Source organism: Lithobates pipiens, unplaced genomic scaffold (genome assembly GCF_037356315.1).
Source record: "Lithobates pipiens isolate NorthernLeopardFrog02 unplaced genomic scaffold, aLitPip1_a1.2 Scaffold_23, whole genome shotgun sequence".
NCBI classification, from domain to species: Eukaryota; Metazoa; Chordata; class Amphibia; order Anura; family Ranidae; genus Lithobates; species Lithobates pipiens.
The window spans coordinates 10,863,448-10,884,351 of record NW_027507785.1 but is presented as its reverse complement, the minus strand read 5'-3'; the positions used below and the strand labels follow the sequence as shown (position 1 = coordinate 10,884,351).

General features: G+C 47.1%; 1 protein-coding gene across 1 annotated transcript in view; it reads right to left on the bottom strand.

Moving 5' to 3' along the window:
• LOC143927193 (ecto-ADP-ribosyltransferase 5-like) overlaps nucleotides 1–20,625 on the bottom strand; it is a 38,408-nt gene extending 17,783 nt beyond the window's left edge. Inside the window, exons 1-3 of the mRNA XM_077451169.1 lie at nucleotides 20,442–20,625; nucleotides 3,930–4,018; nucleotides 3,461–3,558 (exon numbers count right to left, since the gene is read on the bottom strand). Of these exons, the coding sequence (XP_077307295.1) occupies nucleotides 3,461–3,558; nucleotides 3,930–3,990 (159 nt within the window). The 5' untranslated portion in view covers nucleotides 3,991–4,018; nucleotides 20,442–20,625. The remainder of the gene's footprint in view (nucleotides 1–3,460; nucleotides 3,559–3,929; nucleotides 4,019–20,441) is intronic.
• Between the last annotated feature and the right edge of the window lie 279 nt (nucleotides 20,626–20,904).

The following is a 20,904-nucleotide window of genomic DNA, read 5'->3' as shown; positions in this document are numbered from 1 at the left end:
AGCAATGGCATGCTTTCAGCACAGTGACCGGAGCGGTCAAAGACAACTCCTGGTCTTTAGTATCGATTGACACGCTGGCTCCCGATCAAATGATAAAATGTGGCAGCCAATCACAGTGGTCACATGATCAGGCAGACTGCCCCACCCCTCGAAGGCATAATACGGGCCATTACACCTCAGGGGTGGGGTGGTCTGCTTGATCAAGACCATCTCACTTAGACATGTGCACTGTCGAAAAATTTGTTTTAGTTTCATTTGGTTTTTCGGTTGTTTTTTCGTTTGTCGAGTCATTCGTTATGATCAAAAGTTCGAAAGAATAACTAAACTAATAATAACAATTAAATTATAGATATTGGAATTTCCTTTAGTGAAAGTAACGAATTTATCTGAAGTTACAAATTATCCGAAATAACGAATGTTGCATCTAAACAAACGGAACAAATTAACAATAATAAAACGTTTTTATTATTATTTATTATTATTAATTTGTTACATTCCATTTGTTCAGATGCGGCATTCGTTATTTCGGATAATTTGTAACTTCGGATAAATGTGTATTCGTTACATTCACAAACAGACAAATTTGAAAGGAAATTCCAATACCTATAATTTAATAGTTATTATTAGTTAGTTATTATTTCGAATTTTACTGATTTTTCATTTTTTTTCAGATTTTCACATTTCCGAAATCTTCCAAATTTCCCGAATCTTATTGTCTCCATCTCACTTTGTGACCGGACAGTGACAGGAGAAGCAGCTGACTGATGTGTTGGTCTCTAGACATATGCACTGACAAAAAAAAAAAAAATGTGTTCATTTTTGTGTCATTCGTTTTTTGGGGGATATTCGGAAATCCGAAAATTCCGATTTTCAAATTTCCGAAATTTTTGAATTTCCAAAATAAAAGCAAAAAAAAAAAAGAATGGAACCAAAATGAACACTTTTTTTTTGGTCAGTGCACATGTCTAGAGACCAACGCATCAGTCTGATGCTTCTCCTTTCACTGTCCGGTCACAAAGTGAGGTGGAGACAATAAGATTCGGGAAATTCGGAAGATTTCGGAATTCGGAAATTCGAAAAATCTGAAAAAAAGAAAGAAAAAAAAAAAACAGTAAAATTCAAAATAATAACTAACAAATAATAACTAACTATTAAATTATAGGTATTGGAATTTCTTTTCCAATTTGGCTGTTAGTGAACGTAACGAATGCGAATTTATCTGAAGTTACGAATTATCTGAAATAACGAATGCCGCATCTAAACAAATGTAATGGAACAAATTAATAATAAAAAGTTTTTTTTAATTATTATTTATTATTATTAGACCGTTACGTTCCATTTGTTTAGATGCGGCATTCGTTATTTCAGATAATTCGTAACTTTGGATAAATTCGTATTTGTTACGTTCACAAAACAGCCAAATTTGAAAGGAAATTCCAATACCTATAATTTAATAGTTATTATTAGTTGGCTATTATTTTAATTTTATTGATTTTTATTTTTTTCCAATTTTCGAATTTTTGAATTTCCGAATTTCTGAGTTTCCAAATCTTATTGTCTCCACCTCACTTTGTGACAGTGACAGGAGAAGCAGCTGACTGATGCGTTGGTCTCTAGACATGTGCACTGACCAAAAAAAAATGTTTATTTTCGTTTCATAAATTTTTTTGCTTTTTTTTTGGGATATTCGGAAATCCGAAAATTTCGATTTTCAAATTTCCGAAATTTTCGGATTTTTGAATTTCCCAAAAAAGCAAAAAAAGAATGAAATCAAAATGAACAAATTATCTTTTCGTCAGCGCACATGTCTAGAGACCAACGCATCAGTCTGCTGCTTCTCCTTTCCCTGTACGGTCACAAAGTGAGGTGGAGACAATAAGATTCGGGAAATTCGGAAGATTTCGAAATTCGGAAATTCGAAAAATCTGAAAAAAAAGCAGTAAAATTCAAAATAACTAACAAATAATAACTATTAAATTATAGGTATTGGAATTTCTTTTCAAATTTTGGCTGTTAGTGAACGTAACGAATGCAAAGTTACGAATTATCTGAAATACTGAATGCTGCATCTAAACAAATAGAATGGAACAAATTAATAATAAATAATTAAAAGGTTTTATTATTAGCCACTTTCAGCCCCCCGGACCATTTTGCAGGCCAAAGACCAGACCACTTTTTGCGATTCTGCACTGCGTCGCTTTAACTGACAATTGTGCGGTTGTGCGACGTGGCTCCCAAACAAAATTGACATCCTTTTTTTCCCACAAATAGAGCTTTCTTATACATCAAATAGAGGTGATATTTGATCACCTCTGCGGTTTTTATTTTTTGCGCTATAAACAAAAAAGAGCGCCAATTTTGAAAAAAAACGCATTCTTTTTTACTTTTTGCTATAATAAATATCCCCAAAAATATATAAAAAAACTTTTTTTTTTCTCCGTTTAGGCCGATACGTATTCTGCTACATGTTTATATTTTTGGTATAAAAAAAAGAATCGCAATAAGCGTTTATTGATTGGTTTGCACAAAATTTATAGCGTTTACAAAATAGGGGATAGTTTTATGGAATTTTTATAAATTATTTATTTATTTTTTTACTAGTAATGGCGGCGATCAGCGATTTTTATCGTGACTGTGACATTATGGCGGACACATCGGACATTTTTGACACATTTTTGGGACCATTGTCATTTATACAGCAATCAGTGCTATATAAATGCAGTGATTCCTGTGTAAATGACACTGGCAGTGAAGGGGTTAACCAGTGGGTGGCAGTGTAGGGGTTAAGTGTGTCCTAGGGGGCATGGCTTTGTGCTAGTGAACACTGATCTCTGCTCCAATCACAGGAAGAAGAGATCAGTGTCACTTGTTGCTAGGCAGAACAGGGAGATGCTGTTTACAACGGCATCTCCCCGCTCTCCTTTCCCGTGAGACAATCATGGGTATTATTATTATTACTACTTTTACTCATTTTGGTTTCATTCGTTTTTTTTTTCTTTTTTTGGAAATTCGAAAATCCGAAAATTAGAATTTTCGGATTTCCGAATATCCGGAAAAAAATATGCAAAAAAACGAATGCACACATTTTTTTTGGGTCAGTGACATGTCCAAGAGAACAACGCACCAGTCTGCTGCTTCTCCTTTCACTGTCCGGTCGCAGAGTGAGGCGGAGACAGTAAGAGCAGGCGACACTGCAGGTGTGCTGTGCGGCAGAGCTGTGTAAATATCGGGAGAGGATGAACAGACATGGAGTTAGGGGGTCGGAGCCTCTTCTCTGTTGTGCCGTTGCAGAGAGTTCTCTCCTTACTTCCTGTTCTGGTTTCAGTGTTGTAACCCGGGGACAGGAAGTGAGGTGAAATCTCCTGCAGGGGAGAAGCAGAGCGGAGCGATAACACATACATTGAGAAGTCTTAGTACATAGCAGTGCGATGCGATCACACTCGGCGCATTCAGTTTTTACCTCCGGCCACAAGTTGTAGTTCTTCCCGCCTCCTGCGCTTTTCTTTGCCTCCAACTTCCCGCCGGACGTTTTACCCTTGTAGTCGGGATCATAATAATCTGGAAAACAGGGGAGCCTTCTCGTTCATTACTTCTCTCTCTCTTTCTCTATCTACGTGGGTTCAAGCTGCACCATGACTACCGCTAGAAATTCATTCCTGAGAGAAGCGACAATTCGCACAGCCCAAATGTCTCCCTATGGAGTCGGCTACACAAGAAGCATCCAACAGAGATTCCAAGCCTTGGCTCAGGATTCCCCCTCACTTCCTGTTGTGCCACCGGAACAGGAAGTAGGAAGAACGGCCCCCAAGTGGAACATTCACAGCAATTAATAAAAAGCCCTCCCCCCATTCCATACACACACACACACACACATAAAAAAACGCCCCAGGACGCTCATCCACTTCATCGTCTTCTTCTTCTTCTCTTACCTGCAGTGAAGCCGACTAATTCTGGATAGACGGAGATGGAGGTGAGGAAGACAAGAATCATTGTCTGTGTGTGTGAGATCTCCGATATTCTGCGGGAGGAAGAGGATAAAACAAGTGAGCGACTCCGACATCCCTCCGCAGACCTCACTACATACATCCCCGTACAAGGCCCCTGTGTGGTGTTTACATTACTCCTGCATGTTGTTTGGCTGGCAGCCCAAGCAGAGCACAACGTCTGCTGCCCTCGCTCTAGGAAGTTTATCGGCTAAAATACCCCTCAGTGTCATGTTATCTCTCACCAACAAGCAAGAAGTCTGTTGTAGACCAGCAGATGGCCGGGCTTGTGCCAGGAACGGTTAGTCGGCGGCAAAATAGATAAGCGGATCAGAAGTCTCCGGGGAAATCTACTGTAAGGCTGATAGAATTATACAGAGGTCTCCAAACTTGTCAGTCTCCAACAGAGCCCCCCTTACATCAGGGTCCCCGTCAGGAGTCTCCTTTACATCAGAGTCCCTCTTTACATCAGGGTCCCCATCAGAGTCCCCCTCACATCAGGGTCCCTATCAGAGTCCCTCTTTACATCAGGGTCCCAACCAGAGTTCACCTCAAATCAGGGTCCCCATCAGAGTCCCTCTTTACATCAGGGTCCCCATCAGAGTCCCTCTTTACATCAGGGTCCCCATCAGAGTTCCCCTTACATCAGGGTCCCCATCAGAGTTCCCCTTACATCGAGGTCCCCATCAGAGTTCCCCTTACATCGGGGTCCCCGTGAGGAGTTCCCCTTACATTGGGGTCCCCGTCAGGAGTTCCCCATACATCAGGGTCCCAACCAGAGTTCACCTTAAATCAGGGGCCCCATCAGAGTCCCTCTTTACATCAGGGTGCCATCAGAGTCCCGCTTTACATCAGAGTCCCTCTTTAAATCAGGGTCCCCATCAGAGTCCCTCTTTACATCAGGGTCCCCCTTTACATCAGAGCCCCCATCAGAGTCCCTCTTTACATCAGGGGCCCCACCAGAGTCCCTCTTTACATCAGGGTCCCCATCAGAGTCCCTCTTTACATCAGGGTCCCCATCAGAGTCCCTCTTTACATCAGGGTCCCCATCAGAGTCCCTCTTTACATCAGGGGCCCCATCAGAGTCCCTCTTTACATCCCAGTCCCTCTTTACATCAGGGTCCCATCAGAGTCCCTCTTTACATCAGGGGCCCCATCAGAGTCCCTCTTTACATCAGGGTCCCCATCAGAGTTCCTCTTTACATCAGGGGTCCCATCAGAGTCCCTCTTTACATCAGGGGTCCCATCAGAGTCCCTCTTTACATCAGGGGTCCCATCAGAGTCCCTCTTTACATCAGGGTCCCCATCAGAGTCCCTATTTACATCAGGGTCCCCATCAGAGTCCCTCTTTACATCAGGGTCCCCATCAGAGTCCCTCTTTAAATCAGGGTCCCCATCAGAGTCCCTCTTTACATCAGGGTCCCCATCAGAGTCCCTATTTACATCAGGGGTCCCATCAGAGTCCCTCTTTACATCAGGGGCCCCATCAGAGTCCCTCTTTACATCAGGGTCCCCATCAGAGTTCCCCTTAGATCAGAGTCCCCATCAGGAGTCCCCCATACATCAGTGTATTATAATACCAGTTTGCATGTCTTTTTATAATTTTTTGTTTTTGCACGTTTATGTATACTGTTATGATTTGCGCTGGTATCATGCATTCATTGTATCATTTTTAAAGGGGAAGTGCAACACATTTTGGTTAACAGTTGGAGGATAGTTCATATACAGATATTAGACTTGTGATTGCAGCTTCTGCATTAGCACTCGCTTTTAGTTTTTTTTTTCACGTTTTCATTTTGGTGTTTTTCTAGCGCAGTGTTTCCACTGTTTTCGCAATGAGCAAACATGACTGCCCCCTGTATGTACCTAATATTACAAGCCGTGATCTGAAAAATAAAATAAAAATATTTTATAAAACAAAAAGATAAATGTGAAATATTGCAGATACATTCTTATATTCAGCCAGAAGATGGCGATATAGGTTCATCTTCCATTATCTCCTTATGACCTAATGGGGGGGGAAATACAAACACTCAACACTTATTTACAAGGCGGTGAATGTTCCTTTCACTGAACATCCACTGGTGGTGAATCAGTCCCTGACATTTATAACACGCAGCAGCAGGAAGATTCATCTGCAGTGACTTCTGGATTTCAGGGTAGCTGCCTTTTTTTTTTTTAAGTATGCTCCTAGAAAATGCTCCTTGTGGTGGCAACTTTGGGCACAAAAGTCGCACGACGAGTCGCAGCCCATTGGTTTCAATGGCACCCACTCCAATCTGTGTGACCGAAAGTCACAGCAACTGGAAAGGTTCCTGCGCTCCTCTGATGAGACTTTAGTGCAGCTTGAATGCCAGGAAGTATAAAGTCGCAATGGAAGTCACACTCCGAAAATCGCAAGACTTTGGAGTTGCACTCGTGTGAATGAAGCCCAAATGGCACAGCGACATACCAGAAGACCACTTGTGAAACTCACTGATGGGGACTCTGATGTAAATGGGGACTCTGATGGGGACCCTGATGTATGGGGAACTCCTCACGGGGACCCCGATCTACGGGGAACACTGATCAGGGTCCCCATCAGAGTTCCCCTTTACATCAGGATCCCCAACCAAATTCCCCTTTACATCAGGATCCCCATCAGAGTTCCCCTTAGATCAGGGTCCCCATCAGGGTCCCTCTTCACATCAGAGTCCCCATCAGGAGTCCCCCATACAACCGAGTCCCCATTAGAGTCCCTTTTTTCATCAGGGTCCCCATCAGAGTTCCCCTTTACATCGGAGTCCCCATCAGGAGTCCCCCCATACATCAGAGTCCCCATCAGAGTCCCTCTTTACATCAGGGTCCCCATCAGAGTCCCTATTTACAGCAGGGTCCCCATCAGAGTCCCTCTTCACATCAGAGTCCCCATCAGGAGTCCCCCATACATCAGAGTCCCCATCAGAGTCCCTCTTTGCATCAGGGTCCCCAACCAAATATCCCTTTACATCAGGATCCCCATCAGAGTTCCCTCTTTACATCAGGGTCCACATCAGAGTCCCTCTTCACATCAGAGTCCCCATCAGGAGTCCCCCATACATCAGAGTCCCCATCAGAGTCCCTTTTTTCATCAGGGTCCCCATCAGAGTTCCCCTTTACATCGGAGTCCCCATCAGGAGTCCCCCATACATCAGAGTCCCCATAAGAGTCCCTCTTTGCATCAGGGTCCCCAACCAAATATCCCTTTACATCAGGATCCCCATCAGAGTTCCCTCTTTACATCAGGGTCCACATCAGAGTCCCTCTTCACATCAGAGTCCCCATCAGGGGTCCCCCATACATCAGAGTCCCCATCAGAGTCCCTTTTTTCATCAGGGTCCCCATCAGAGTTCCCCTTTACATCGGAGTCCCCATCAGGAGTCCCCCCATACATCAGAGTCCCCATCAGAGTCCCTCTTTACATCAGGGTCCCCATCAGAGTCCCTCTTTACATCAGGGTCCCCATCAGAGTCCCTATTTACAGCAGGGTCCCCATCAGAGTCCCTCTTCACATCAGAGCCCCCATCAGGAGTCCCCCATACATCAGAGTCCCCATCAGAGTCCCTCTTTGCATCAGGGTCCCCAACCAAATATCCCTTTACATCAGGGTCCCCATCAGAGTTCCCTCTTTACATCAGGGTACCCATCAGAGTCCCTCTTCACATCAGAGTCCCCATCAGGAGTCCCCCATACATAAGGGTGCCCATCAGAGTACCTCTTTACATCAGGGTCCCCAACCAAATATCCCTTTACATCAGGGTCCCCATCAGAGTCCCTCTTTACATCAGGGTCCCTATCAGAGTCCCTCTTTACATCAGGGTCCCCATCAGAGTTCCCTCTTCACATCAGAGTCCCCATCAGGAGTCCCCCATACATAAGGGTGCCCATCAGAGTACCTCTTTACATCAGGGTCCCCAACCAAATATCCCTTTACATCAGGGTCCCCATCAGAGTCCCTCTTTACATCAGGGTCCCCATCAGAGTCCCTCTTTACATCAGGGTCCCCATCAGTGTTCCTCTTTACATCAGGGTCCCCATCAGAGTCCCTCTTCACCTCAGGGTCCCCATCACAGTAACCCTTACATCAGGGTCCCCATCGGAGTCGTACGATTTTCGGAGTGTGACTTCCATCGCGATTTCACACTTCCTGACATTAAAGCGGCACTAAAGTCTCATCAGCGGAGCGCAGGAACCTTTTCACAGTCGCTCTGTGACCTTCAGACACACAGGTTGGAGTGGGTGCCATTGAAGTCAATGGGCTGCGACTCGTCATGTGACTTCAAAGTTGCCACGAGAAGGAACATTTCTAGAAACATATTTAAAAAATAAAAATAAATAATAATAGCAGCAGTGACTGACATTCAGCAATCACTGCAGATGAATTTTCCCGCTCCATGGTATAAATGTCAGGGACTGATTCACCACCAGTGGATGTTCAGTGAAAGGAACATTCACCACCTTGTAAATAAGGGTTCAGTGTTTGTATTTTTTTTTTTTCCCCCCATTAGGTCATAAGGAGATAATGGAAGATGAGCCTATATCGCCATCTTGTGGCTGAATATAAGAATGTATCTGCAATATTTCACATTTATCTTTTTGTTTTATATAATAATACATTTTTTTTCCAGATCACGGCTTGTAATATTACGTACATACAGGGAGCAGTCATGTTTGCTCATTGTGAAAACAGCGAAATGAAAATACGTGAATTAAAACTAAAAGCGAATGCTAAAATCACGAACTATCCTCCGTTAACCAAAATGCGTTGCACTTCCCCTTTAAATTATTCATGCATGATACCAGTGCAAACAATAACAGTATACATAAGCGTGCAAAAAAATAAATAAAAATTATAAAAAAGACATGCAAACTGTATGATAAAAAGTGTCAAAATCCGTGTCTCCACCACCTCCAAAAAAAAAATTAAAGCTCCGCCCAGGCCGACGTCATCACGCATGTGGCCGGGAGGCGCTCCAGAGTTTTTCCATGCTGCTGTGCTTATTTGTTTTACCTATCCTTGTTTTGTATTAAAATGTTTATATTGCCGGATCACACCATGTGCCTGCCCTTCCCCCTTTTCCATGGGGTTTAACTACTTAAAAAGGACAAGGCCTATTTTTCAAAAGTTAAAATCATTTTTTTTCTTTTTTCTTGCTCGAAAATGACTTAGAACCCCCAAACATTATAAAAAAAAAAAAAAAAATGTTTTCATTCAAACACCATAGAGAATAAAACGGTGGTCGTTGTAATACTTTATGGTCACGCCGTAGTTGTGCAGCGGTCTTACAAACGCAAGTTTTGGGGGGGGGGGGGAATAAACTTTTTTGAATTAAAAAATAAAATAGTAACGTTAGCCCGTTTTTTTTTTATTTTTTTTTTATATTTTGAAAGATAATGTTATGCCAAGTAAATTGATACCAAACATGTCACGCTTCAAAATTGCGCCCGCTCGTGGAATGGCAGCAAACTTTGACCCTTAAAAATCTCCATAGGCGCAATTTTCTATTTTTTTTTGCTAGAAAATTACTTAGAAACGCCAAACATAAGTTTTTTTTTTTTTTTCTAACACCCTGGAGAATAAAATGGCGCTTGTTGCAATACTTTTTGTCACACTGTATTTGCGCAGCGATCTTACAAGCGCACTTTTTATGGAAAAAAAATACACTTTTTTGGATGTAAAACAAACAACACAACAGTAAATACTGGTAATAATGATAAGATAATGTTACGCCGAGTAAACTGATACCCAACATGTCACGCTTCGAAATTGCGCCCCGCTCGTGGGAATGGCGGCAAACTTTGACCCTTAAAAAATCTCCAAAGGCGTCATTTTCTAGTTTTTTTTTTTGCTAGAAAATGACTTAGAACCCCCAAACATTATACGTTTTTTTTTTCTAACACCCTAGAGAATAAAATGGCAGTTGTTGCAATACTTTTTTTCACACTGTATTTGAGCAGCGGTCTTACAAGCGCACTTTTTTTTGGAAAAAATATATATATTTTTTTTTTACATCCAAAAACTGTATTTTTTTAAAAAAAAAGTGCGCTTGTAAGACCGCTGCTCAAATACCGTGTGAAAAAAAAGTATTGCAACAACCGCCATTTTATTCTCTAGGATGTTAGAAAAAAAAAACGTATAAATGTTTGGGGGTTCTAAGTCATTTTCTAGCAAAAAAGAAACTAGAAAATAACACCTATGGAGATTTTTAAAGGGTCAAAGTTTGCCGCCATTCCCACGAGCGGGACAATTTTGAAGCGTGACATGTTGGGTATCAGTTTACTCGGCGTAACACAATCTTATCATTATTACCAGTTACTGTTGTCTTATTTTTTTTTACATCCAAAAACTGTAAGACAACAGTAAATACTGGTAATAATGATAAGATGATGTTACGTCGAGTAAATTGATACCCAACATGTCACGCTTCGAAATTGCACCCCGCTCGTGGGAATGGCGGCAAACTTTGACCCTTAAAAAACCTCCATAGGTGTCATTTTCTAGTTTGTTTGTTTTTTGCTAGAAAATGACTTAGAACCCCCAAAAATTATCCATTTTTTTTCTAACACCTTAGAGAATAAAATGGCGGTTGTTGCAATACTTTTTGCCACACGCAGCGGTCTTACAAGCGCACTTTTTTTGGAAAGAATACACTTTTTGGATGTAAAAAAAAAATAAGACAACAGTAAATAATGGTAAGATAATGTTACGCCGAGTAAATTGATACCCAACATGTCACGCTTCAAAATTGCGCCCCGCTCGTGGGAATGACGGCAAAACTTTGACCCTTACAAATCTCCATTTAACAGTTTCTACAGGTTACCAGTTTTAAGTTACAGAGGAGGTCCGGGGCTCTGCCGATCGCGGCGATACCTCACATGTGTGTTTTGAACGCCGTTTTCATATGCGGGCGCTGCTCACGTATGTGCGTTCGCTTCTGCGCTCGAGCTTGGCGGGTCGGGGCGCTTTAAAAAAAAATGTAAATAAAATCTAACTTTTTATTTTTTATGTTTACATTCTCCTTTTAGAAAAAAAATGGTGTCACTTTTACTTCTATTACAATGAATGTAAACATCCCTTATAATAATGTAATAGAAAAAAAGCATGACAGGTCCTCTTAAATAGGAGATCTGGGAGGGGGGGGGGGGGGGTCAAAAAGACCTCACATCTCATATTTACACTAAAATGTAATAAAAAAAATAAAATAAAATATCTTTTATAAAAAAAAAAAAAAATTCCCCTTTAAAACCATTTGGCGGAAGTGACGTTTGATGTCGCTTCCGTCATCCAATGTTATGGAGCCGAACAGCGGCCATATTTCCCTCGCTCGGCTCCAGGCCTGTCAGGGGGAAAGACGCAATGGTCTCTGCTGCTACCGGCGGCCTCCGGTAAGCGGCGGAGACGACCGTAGCAGGGTTGGGAGGGGAGCACCTCTCCCGCCTGCCGATAAAAGTGATCTTGCGGTGAATCCGCCGCAGAGACCACTTTTATCCGAAAAGCAGACCACCCGCCGTTAAAGAAAACACCGGGGGGGGGGGGGGGGGGTTATGGCAGCTATCTGCTGAAATAACCCCCTGTATTCCAAGTCAAAGTTTCGACGTATAACGGCGGCAGCTGGTCCGGAAGCGGTTAAAATATATTGCCGAGGAGGTGATATTTCCTTAAGAGTACGGTGGTTCGTGGGGTGGATCCTCAGGATGTTCCATATGTGCTTATGACCTCACCTGAAAAGGTCTTAAGCCTCGTTCGTACGCACGATCGGATTTTCCGCAGACAAAACCTTGGACTTTTGTCCCGAAGGGCGCGTGCCTGGATTTTGTCTCGCCTACAAACTGTACACAATTGTCGGCCAACAAACACGAATGTAGTGACGTATTAGACGTACTACGAGCCAAAAAAAAAAGAGAGGAAGTTCAATTGTCAGGCCACGCCACCCTTTGGGCTCCTTCTGCTAATTATTGTCATTATTATTTTACTTTAGCGCCCCCTTTTTTCATCTCACAAACCCACAATCGTGTCATATGCCTTTGCTGCGGGAGCTCCAGGAGAATAATGCGGATGATTGGCGAGTGCCGATTGGCGATTTCCAGTTGGCACTTTTCATTTCGTGTTTTTCAGTTCATTTTCTGAACGGCCGCTCGTCAACAAGCCATGTTGCGGAATCGGAGGAGACGACGAGTTGTTATTTATTATTGGCCTTGGAGTTATTGCTTTGACCCAAGTCCAGTCCAGGAACAGGAGGGGGAGGAGTTCTTGGACCAAAAATTGGTTGCTTTATTAATGGTGACCAATTGTGTCCTATGAGAAAAAAAAAATGATAATTTGGAATACCCCGCGCTTGGACTACAAATATGTAAGTAAATATATAAAAGGGTGAGTAAATATATAAGCAACTCCCCTCCAAAAACTTGACTTTGTGAGTTGTGAGATGAAAAGGGGGGGGGGGGCGCTAGAACCTAGCTGCGCTGCTTCCGCTGCTTGAATTGGCGTGCGTTCCACCCCCTGGGTCTCGGTAACCATGTGTTTGGATCAAGGCGACGTGACCGGAATGCGCCCCGACGTACGTTTCGTCGTAATGACGTCAGGAAGGCGTCTCGAACCCGAACGCATGGTTCCCGAGATCCAGGGGGTGGAACGCACACCAATTCATGCAGCGGAAGCGGCGCAGCTAGGTCCCAACTCACCCGATGGGTCATCTGATCCGTTCGTCCCCTCTAGTGCCGAGGTTCTGGCACTTTTAAAGTAAGAGGCCATCTGGCCGTTTTTGTTTTTATGTTATTTTAAATAAAAAAACTTTATTATGCCATGGTCCGGCTCTCTCTATATTTTTTTCCTGAGCAAACGTGTATTGAAACAGTATAACTGGTACACCTAAGCAGAAGTTCCTCCATCCAAGGTTGGCAGTTCCCTAAACCTGCTAAAGCTTCACCTGACCTTACTTTTTAAATAAAGGGGTCAAGGTGAGTCGGTGAGCAGGCTACTTACCGTAGTTCACTGGGTGCTGCGTTTGTCCATTCCTCCGAAGCGGTGACGGGACACAGGATTTACTCCTACTTCATTTTCACCGTTTATAATATATATATATATATATATATATTATACACTTTTTTTTTACCTTTTATTTATATATATATATATATATATATATATATATATATATATATATATATATATATATATATATATATATATATATATATATATATATATATATATATATATATATATATATATATATCTGTATGTATATTTTTTTTGAGTTAATTACTCTCATGTATTTAATTTATATTGCAGTATGTACTGAATAGTAAGATATCTGCGGTAGTAAGCACTAGAGCACTTTATTGTCATTATTATTTTACTTTAGCGCCCCCTTTTTTTCCATCTCACAAACCCACAATCGTGTCATATGCCTTTGCTGCGGGAGCTCCAGGAGAATAATGCGGATGATTTTTGGAATTATCTCCGGATGACGGACCCCTTGCTTTCACCAACTCTTGGCATTCTTGACACCCCTAGATCAAGAAGGCAGGATCGGCAGTTTGGGTTTCGAGACGCCTTCCTGACTACGTCATTACGACGAAACGTACGTCGGGGTGCATTCCGGTCACATCGTCTTGATCCGAAACGCATGGTTCCTGAGATCCAGGGGGTGGAACGCACGCCAATTCAAGCAGCGGAAGCGGCACAGTTAGGTTCTAGCCCCCCTTTTTTTTATATCTCACAACCCACAACTGACAAAGCAGGAGGCTTTTATTTTTATTTTTTTTGCTTGAATAATGATTTGATTTGGTATATTTTATATATTTTTGGATGCATAGAATGCACTTTTTGGTTAAGTTTTATTGGCAGATATCATGTCTAATTTTATTTGTTTTCTTTTTTTAATGCACAATAAAAAAAAAAAAAAAAAATATGTGTAGAATAATACTTGGCTATGTGTTTTACTTCAAATGACAGTTTGGAAATGGGCAGTTACATTTAAAAAAAAATACAATGTAACATTATAATATATAATTGTATCTTTGATCTTAAAACTACGGGATAATGGCGTTGTAGTAATTTGCCCCAAAAAAATAAAATAAAAAAAAACACAAAAAAATAAATAATAATAATATTATTCTTGATATCACGTGAAAATAAAAAGCCTTTGAAAATTAGTTCCCATTAAAGAAGAAGAGAATCGTGCGCTGCGTTTCCACATTTCATAATTTGCCGCGTCACAAATGTCAATTCTCCATTACGAACGCTCATTTACGAGACCGACCGCTTCTGGCCCGCCCTTTGCTTCCGAGCATGCGCGTTTGTACTTTTGTCCGACGGACTTGTGTACACAACGCTCTGAAAATATCCGACAACAGACATTTGTCTGCGGAAAATTTTAAAACCCGCCATCCAAGATTCGTCCGTGGAAAATCCGACAGCAATTGTCCAATGGAGCGTACGCACGGACGGAATTTTCCGCCAACAGTCTGTCATCACACGTTTCCCGTCGGAAAGTCCGATCGTGCGTACGGGGGCTTTAGGCTTCTCGTAAGAGGCTGATTTTATGCGGAGGTGGAGACACTAAGGGCTCATTTACACTTGCTTCAAACTGTGGCATTGGACACGCTTATTTAAAGAGCTCTGAATGCCAATCAAAGCGTCTGTCCCGCGTTGTGTTCGCTTCGGAAACTACACCCCCCCCATGCCGCTTTCTTGGTGCTTCAAAGCCTCCATAGAAGTCTATGACAACGCTCGCTAACCGCACCTGCAGCTTTCGTTCAGCGTTAGCTTCACTTTGTTTTGGAAGCATTGCGCGTACAATATATCCCAGGATGCACTGGGAAACCAATAAGCGAGACGGAAAGAGGTCATCAGCAGTCGCTGCCGGTTCAAGGCTATATATTCTGGAAGCGTCTGGTGTAGACATCACATCTGACATGCGGTAGGAAGGGGAGTGGGGTCCGCGCTTAAACTGAGCAACTTGGAGATGGCACACGTGGTGTGTAACGTAGGAACGCTATATAGTGGAAGGTTAGCGGGGACCAGAAAAACAGGACCGAGCGGCAGAGGATCAGCAGAGCTGGGGAACCAGAGCTGGAGAAACTAGCAATGTCACACGCGGTGTGCAGTGTGGGAACAATATAGCGGGAAGTGAGCAGGGACCATGGAGAGAGAGGAGGATCAGCAAACCAGAGGATCAGGTGAGCAGGGGATCAGCAGAGCTGGAGGTTACTACTGAGCAGGGGGATCAGCAGAGCTGGAGGTTACTACTGAGCGAGGGATCAGCAGAGCTGGAGGTTACTACTGAGCGAGGGATCAGCAGAGCTAGAGGTCACTACTGAGCGGGGGATCAGCAGAACTAGAGGTCACTACTGAGCGGGGGATCAGCAGAACTAGAGGTCACTACTGAGCGGGGGATCAGCAGAACTAGAGGTCACTACTGAGCGGGGGATCAGCAGAGCTGGAGGTTAATACTGAGAAGGGAGATCAGCAGAGTTGGAGGTTACTACTGAGTGAGGGATCAGCATAGCTGGAGGTTACTACTGAGCAGGAATCAAGAGAGCTGGAGGTTTCTACTGAGCAGGGAATCAAGAGAGCTGGAGGTTACTACTGAGCAGGGGGATCAGCAAAGCTGGACGTTACTACTGGGCAGGGGGATCAGCAGAGCTGGACGTTACTACTGGGCAGGGGGATCAGCAGAGCTGGAGGTTACTACTGAGCAGGGGGGATCAGCAGAGCTGAAGGTTAATACTGGGCAGGGGGGATCAGCAGAGCTGGAGGTTACTACTGAGCAGGGGGGGATCAGCAGAGCTGAAGGTTAATACTGGGCAGGGGGGATCAGCAGAGCTGAAGGTTACTACTGAGCAGGGGGATCAGCAGAGCTGGACGTTACTACTGAGCAGAGGGATCAGCAGAGCTGGACGTTACTACTGAGCAGGGGGATCAGCAGAGCTGGACGTTACTACTGAGCAGAGGGATCAGCAGAGCTGGACGTTACTACTGAGCAGGGGGGATCAGCAGAGCTGGACGTTACTACTGAGCAGGGGGGATCAGCAGAGCTGGACGTTACTACTGAGCAGGGGGGATCAGCAGAGCTGGACGTTACTACTGAGCAGAGGGATCAGCAGAGCTGGACGTTACTACTGAGCAGGGGATCAGCAGAGCTGGAGGTTACTACTGAGCAGGGGGATCAGCAGATGGCGGGAGATTGCCCCCCCCCCTCCCCTGCCACTCCGGTGCCCCTTACCAGATCCGTGTAAAAATAAAAAGGTATAATAAATAAGAAAAAAAATGTTTTAAACACACCCCGTCTCGCTGAGCTCATGCGCAGAAGCCAACGCATACGTGAGTAGCGCCCGCATATGAAAATGGTGTTCAAACCACACATGTGAGGTATCGCCGCGATCGGTAGAGCGAGAGCGATAATTCTAGCCCTGGACCTCCTCTGTAACTCAAAAAATACAACCTGTAGAATTTTTTTTTAATGTCGCCTATGGAGATTTTTAAAAGGTAACAGTTTGTTGCCATTCCCACGAGCGTGGGCGCAATTTTGAAGCGTGACATGTTGGGTATCAATTTACTCGGCGTAACATTATCTTATTTTTTTACATACAAAAAGTGTTTTTTTTTTTTTCCCAAAAAAGTGCGCTTGTAAGACCGCTGCGCAAATACAGTGTGGCAAAAAGTATTGCAACAACCGCCATTTTATTCTCTAGGGTGTTAGAAAAAAAATGTATAATGTTTGGGGGTTCCAAGTAATTTTCTAGCAAAAAAAACCCAGTTTTTTTAACCTTAAGGTGTAAACGTCGCTGACACACTTACATTTATTGGATACAGACTTTTTTGTATGATGAGTTTGTTGATCACGACGTTTATTACACTATTTTTGCACACTCATGTACACTATTATTATGTGCGCTTGTATCGCGCATTCATTGCATCATTTAAAAGGGAAGTGTAACACATTTTGGGTTGTATTTTCTCATTACATATCGGAGGTCTACTGCCTGGCGGTGTCTGGCTAACCCACTCATCTCATTGCACTTCTACCATCCAGAGTTCCCGGGTCTGTACACCTGCTGTGCCCATTATGAGGGGTTCCCACCATCCCATCCACTGCTGGAGGAGTGTCACACATCGCTCTGGCTTGCTCGCTCCCGGGACACAGCCTGGCACGCACGCTCTCGCGACACAGGCTGGCATGCACGCTCTCGCGACACAGGCTGGCATGCTCCAGAAACACAGGCTGACTCGCTCGCTCTCGGGACACAGGCTGGCTCGCTCGCTCTCGGGACACAGGCTGGCTCGCTCGCTCTCGGGACACAGGCTGGCTCGCTCGCTCTCGGGACACAGGCTGGCTCGCTCTCGGGACACAGGCTGGCTCGCTCTCGGGACACAGGCTGGCATGCTCCAGAAATACAGGCTGGCATGCTCTCAAAACACAGGCTGACTCGCTCGCTCTCAGGAAACAAATGCTGGCTGGCTCGCTCGCTCCCGAGACACAGGCTGGCACGCTCGCAGGACACAGGCTGGCACGCTCGCTCGCAGGGCACAGGCTGGCACGCTCGCTCGCAGGACACAGGCTGGCACGCTCGCTCGCAGGACACAGGCTGGCACGCTCGCTCGCAGGACACAGGCTGGCACGCTCGCTCGCAGGACACAGGCTGGCACGCTCGCTCGCAGGACACAGGCTGGCTCGCTCGCTCTCGGGACACAGGCTGGCTCGCTCGCTCTCTCTCAGGACACAGGCTGGCTCGCTCGCTCTACGGGACACAGGCTGGCTCGCTCGCTCGCTCTTGGGATACAGGCTGGCTCGCTCGCTCGCTCTTGGGATACAGGCTGGCTCGCTCGATCTCGGGACACAGGCTGGCTCGCTCGCGGGACACAGGCTGGCTCGCTCGCTCTCGGGACACAGGCTGGCTCGCTCGCTCTCGGGACACAGGCTGGCTCGCTCGCTCTCGGGACACAGGCTGGCTCGCTCGCTCTCGGGACACAGGCTGGCTCGCTCGCTCTCGGGACACAGGCTGGCATGCTCCCGAAACACAGGCTGGCATGCTCCCGAAACACAGGCTGGCATGCTCCCGAAACACAGGCTGGCATGCTCCCGAAACACAGGCTGACTCGCTCGCTCTCAGGAAACAAATGCTGGCTGGCTCGCTCGCTCCCGAGACACAGGCTGGCTCGCTCTCAGGACACAGGCTGGCTCGCTCTCAGGACACAGGCTGGCTCGCTCTCAGGACACAGGCTGGCACGCTCGCAGGACACAGGCTGGCACGCTCGCTCGCAGGACACAGGCTGGCACGCTCGCTCGCAGGACACAGGCTGGCACGCTCGCTCGCAGGACACAGGCTGGCACGCTCGCTGGCTCTCGGGACACAGGCTGGCTCGCTCGCTGGCTCTAGGGACACAGGCTGGCTCGTTCGCTCGCTCACTCTCGGGACACAGGCTGGCTCGCTCGCTCTCATGACACAGGCTGGCTCACTCTCGGGACACAGGCTGGCTCGCTCTCGGGACACAGGCTGGCATGCTCCCGAAACACAGGCTGGCATGCTCCCGAAACACAGGCTGGCATGCTCCCGAAACACAGGCTGGCATGCTCCCGAAACACAGGCTGACTCGCTCGCTCTCAGGAAACAAATGCTGGCTGGCTCGCTCGCTCCCGAGACACAGGCTGGCTCGCTCTCAGGACACAGGCTGGCACGCTCGCAGGACACAGGCTGGCACGCTCGCTCGCAGGACACAGGCTGGCACGCTCGCTCGCAGGACACAGGCTGGCACGCTCGCTCGCAGGACACAGGCTGGCACGCTCGCTCGCAGGACACAGGCTGGCTCGCTCGCTGGCTCTCGGGACACAGGCTGGCTCGCTCGCTGGCTCTCGGGACACAGGCTGGCTCGCTCGCTGGCTCTCGGGACACAGGCTGGCTCGCTCGCTGGCTCTCGGGACACAGGCTGGCTCGCTCGCTGGCTCTCGGGACACAGGCTGGCTCGCTCGCTGGCTCTCGGGACACAGGCTGGCTCGCTCGCTGGCTCTCGGGACACAGGCTGGCTCGCTGGCTCTCGGGACACAGGCTGGCACGCTCGCTGGCTCTCGGGACACAGGCTGGCTCGCTCGCTGGCTCTAGGGACACAGGCTGGCTCGTTCGCTCGCTCACTCTCGGGACACAGGCTGGCTCGCTCGCTCTCATGACACAGGCTGGCTCACTCTCGGGACACAGGCTGGCTCGCTCTCGGGACACAGGCTGGCATGCTCCCGAAACACAGGCTGGCATGCTCCCGAAACACAGGCTGGCATGCTCCCGAAACACAGGCTGACTCGCTCGCTCTCAGGAAACAAATGCTGGCTGGCTCGCTCGCTCCCGAGACACAGGCTGGCTCGCTCTCAGGACACAGGCTGGCTCGCTCTCTCTCGTGACACAGGCTGGCACGCTCGCAGGACACAGGCTGGCACGCTCGCAGGACACAGGCTGGCACGCTCGCTCGCAGGACACAGGCTGGCACGCTCGCTCGCAGGACACAGGCTGGCACGCTCGCTGGCTCTCGGGACACAGGCTGGCTCGCTCGCTGGCTCTCGGGACACAGGCTGGCTGGCTCGCTCGCAGGACACAGGCTGGCACGCTCGCTCGCAGGACACAGGCTGGCACGCTCGCTGGCTCTCGGGACACAGGCTGGCTCGCTTGCTGGCTCTCGGGACACAGGCTGGCTGGCTCGCTGTCTCTAGGGACACAGGCTGGCTCGTTCGCTCGCTCACTCTCGGGACAAAAGCTGGCTCGCTCGCTCTCATGACATCGCTCGCTCTCATGACACAGGCTGGCTCACTCTCGGGACACAGGCTGGCATGCTCCCGAAACACAGGCTGACTCGCTGGCTCTCGGGACACAGGCTGGCTCGCTGGCTCTCGGGACACAGGCTGACTCGCTGGCTCTCGGGACACAGGCTGGCTCGCTCGCTCTCATGACACAGGCTGGCTCACTCTCGGGACACAGGCTGGCATGCTCCCGAAACACAGGCTGACTCGCTGGCTCTCGGGACACAGGCTGGCTCGCTGGCTCTCGGGACACAGGCTGACTCGCTGGCTCTCGGGACACAGGCTGGCTCGCTGGCTCTCGGGACACAGGCTGGCTCGCTGGCTCTCGGGACACAGGCTGACTCGCTGGCTCTCGGGACACAGGCTGGCTCGCTCGCTCTCATGACACAGGCTGGCTCACTCTCGGGACACAGGCTGGCATGCTCCCGAAACACAGGCTGACTCGCTGGCTCTCGGGACACAGATTAGCACACTGGGTGGAGAAGTTGATCCTCTCCGGACAGTAGATGTGTAGAACTGGTTGTGGAATGTGATGTGGTGTGTGGCAGGGTGTGCCGTGTACAGATGTGTGCAGAGTTTGTACTCTTCCTATCCCAGTCCTGTGCCCCGAGTTCTGTATACAATGTGAATGGCGTCACCCGCTCAGACTCACCGACACGCAGGCCTCGAGTGTCAGCTGTGCGGCCCACCACACCTCTCTATCCCCGGGGATGCGGATCAGTTACAAAGTTTTCTTCAGTTAAAAAGTTTCTTCTTCCTGTATGAGAGAGAAGAGGAAGCCAATCAGAGGGGAGTGTCACCAAAACCTCCGACTACGACATGCCGATTAACCCTTCCACTGCTGGAGGAGTGTCCCACATCGCTCTGCCCCCCCCCCCCCGGATTAACCCTTCCACTGCTGGAGGAGTGTCCCACATCGCTCTGCCCCCCCCCCCCCGGATTAACCCTTCCACTGCTGGAGGAGTGTCACACATCGCTCTGGCCCCCTCCCAGGATTAACCCTTCCAATGCTGGAGGAGTGTCACACATCACTCTGCCCCCCCCAGGATTAACCCTTCCACTGCTGGAGGAGTGTCACACATCACTCTGCCCCCCCCCAGGACTAACCCTTCCAC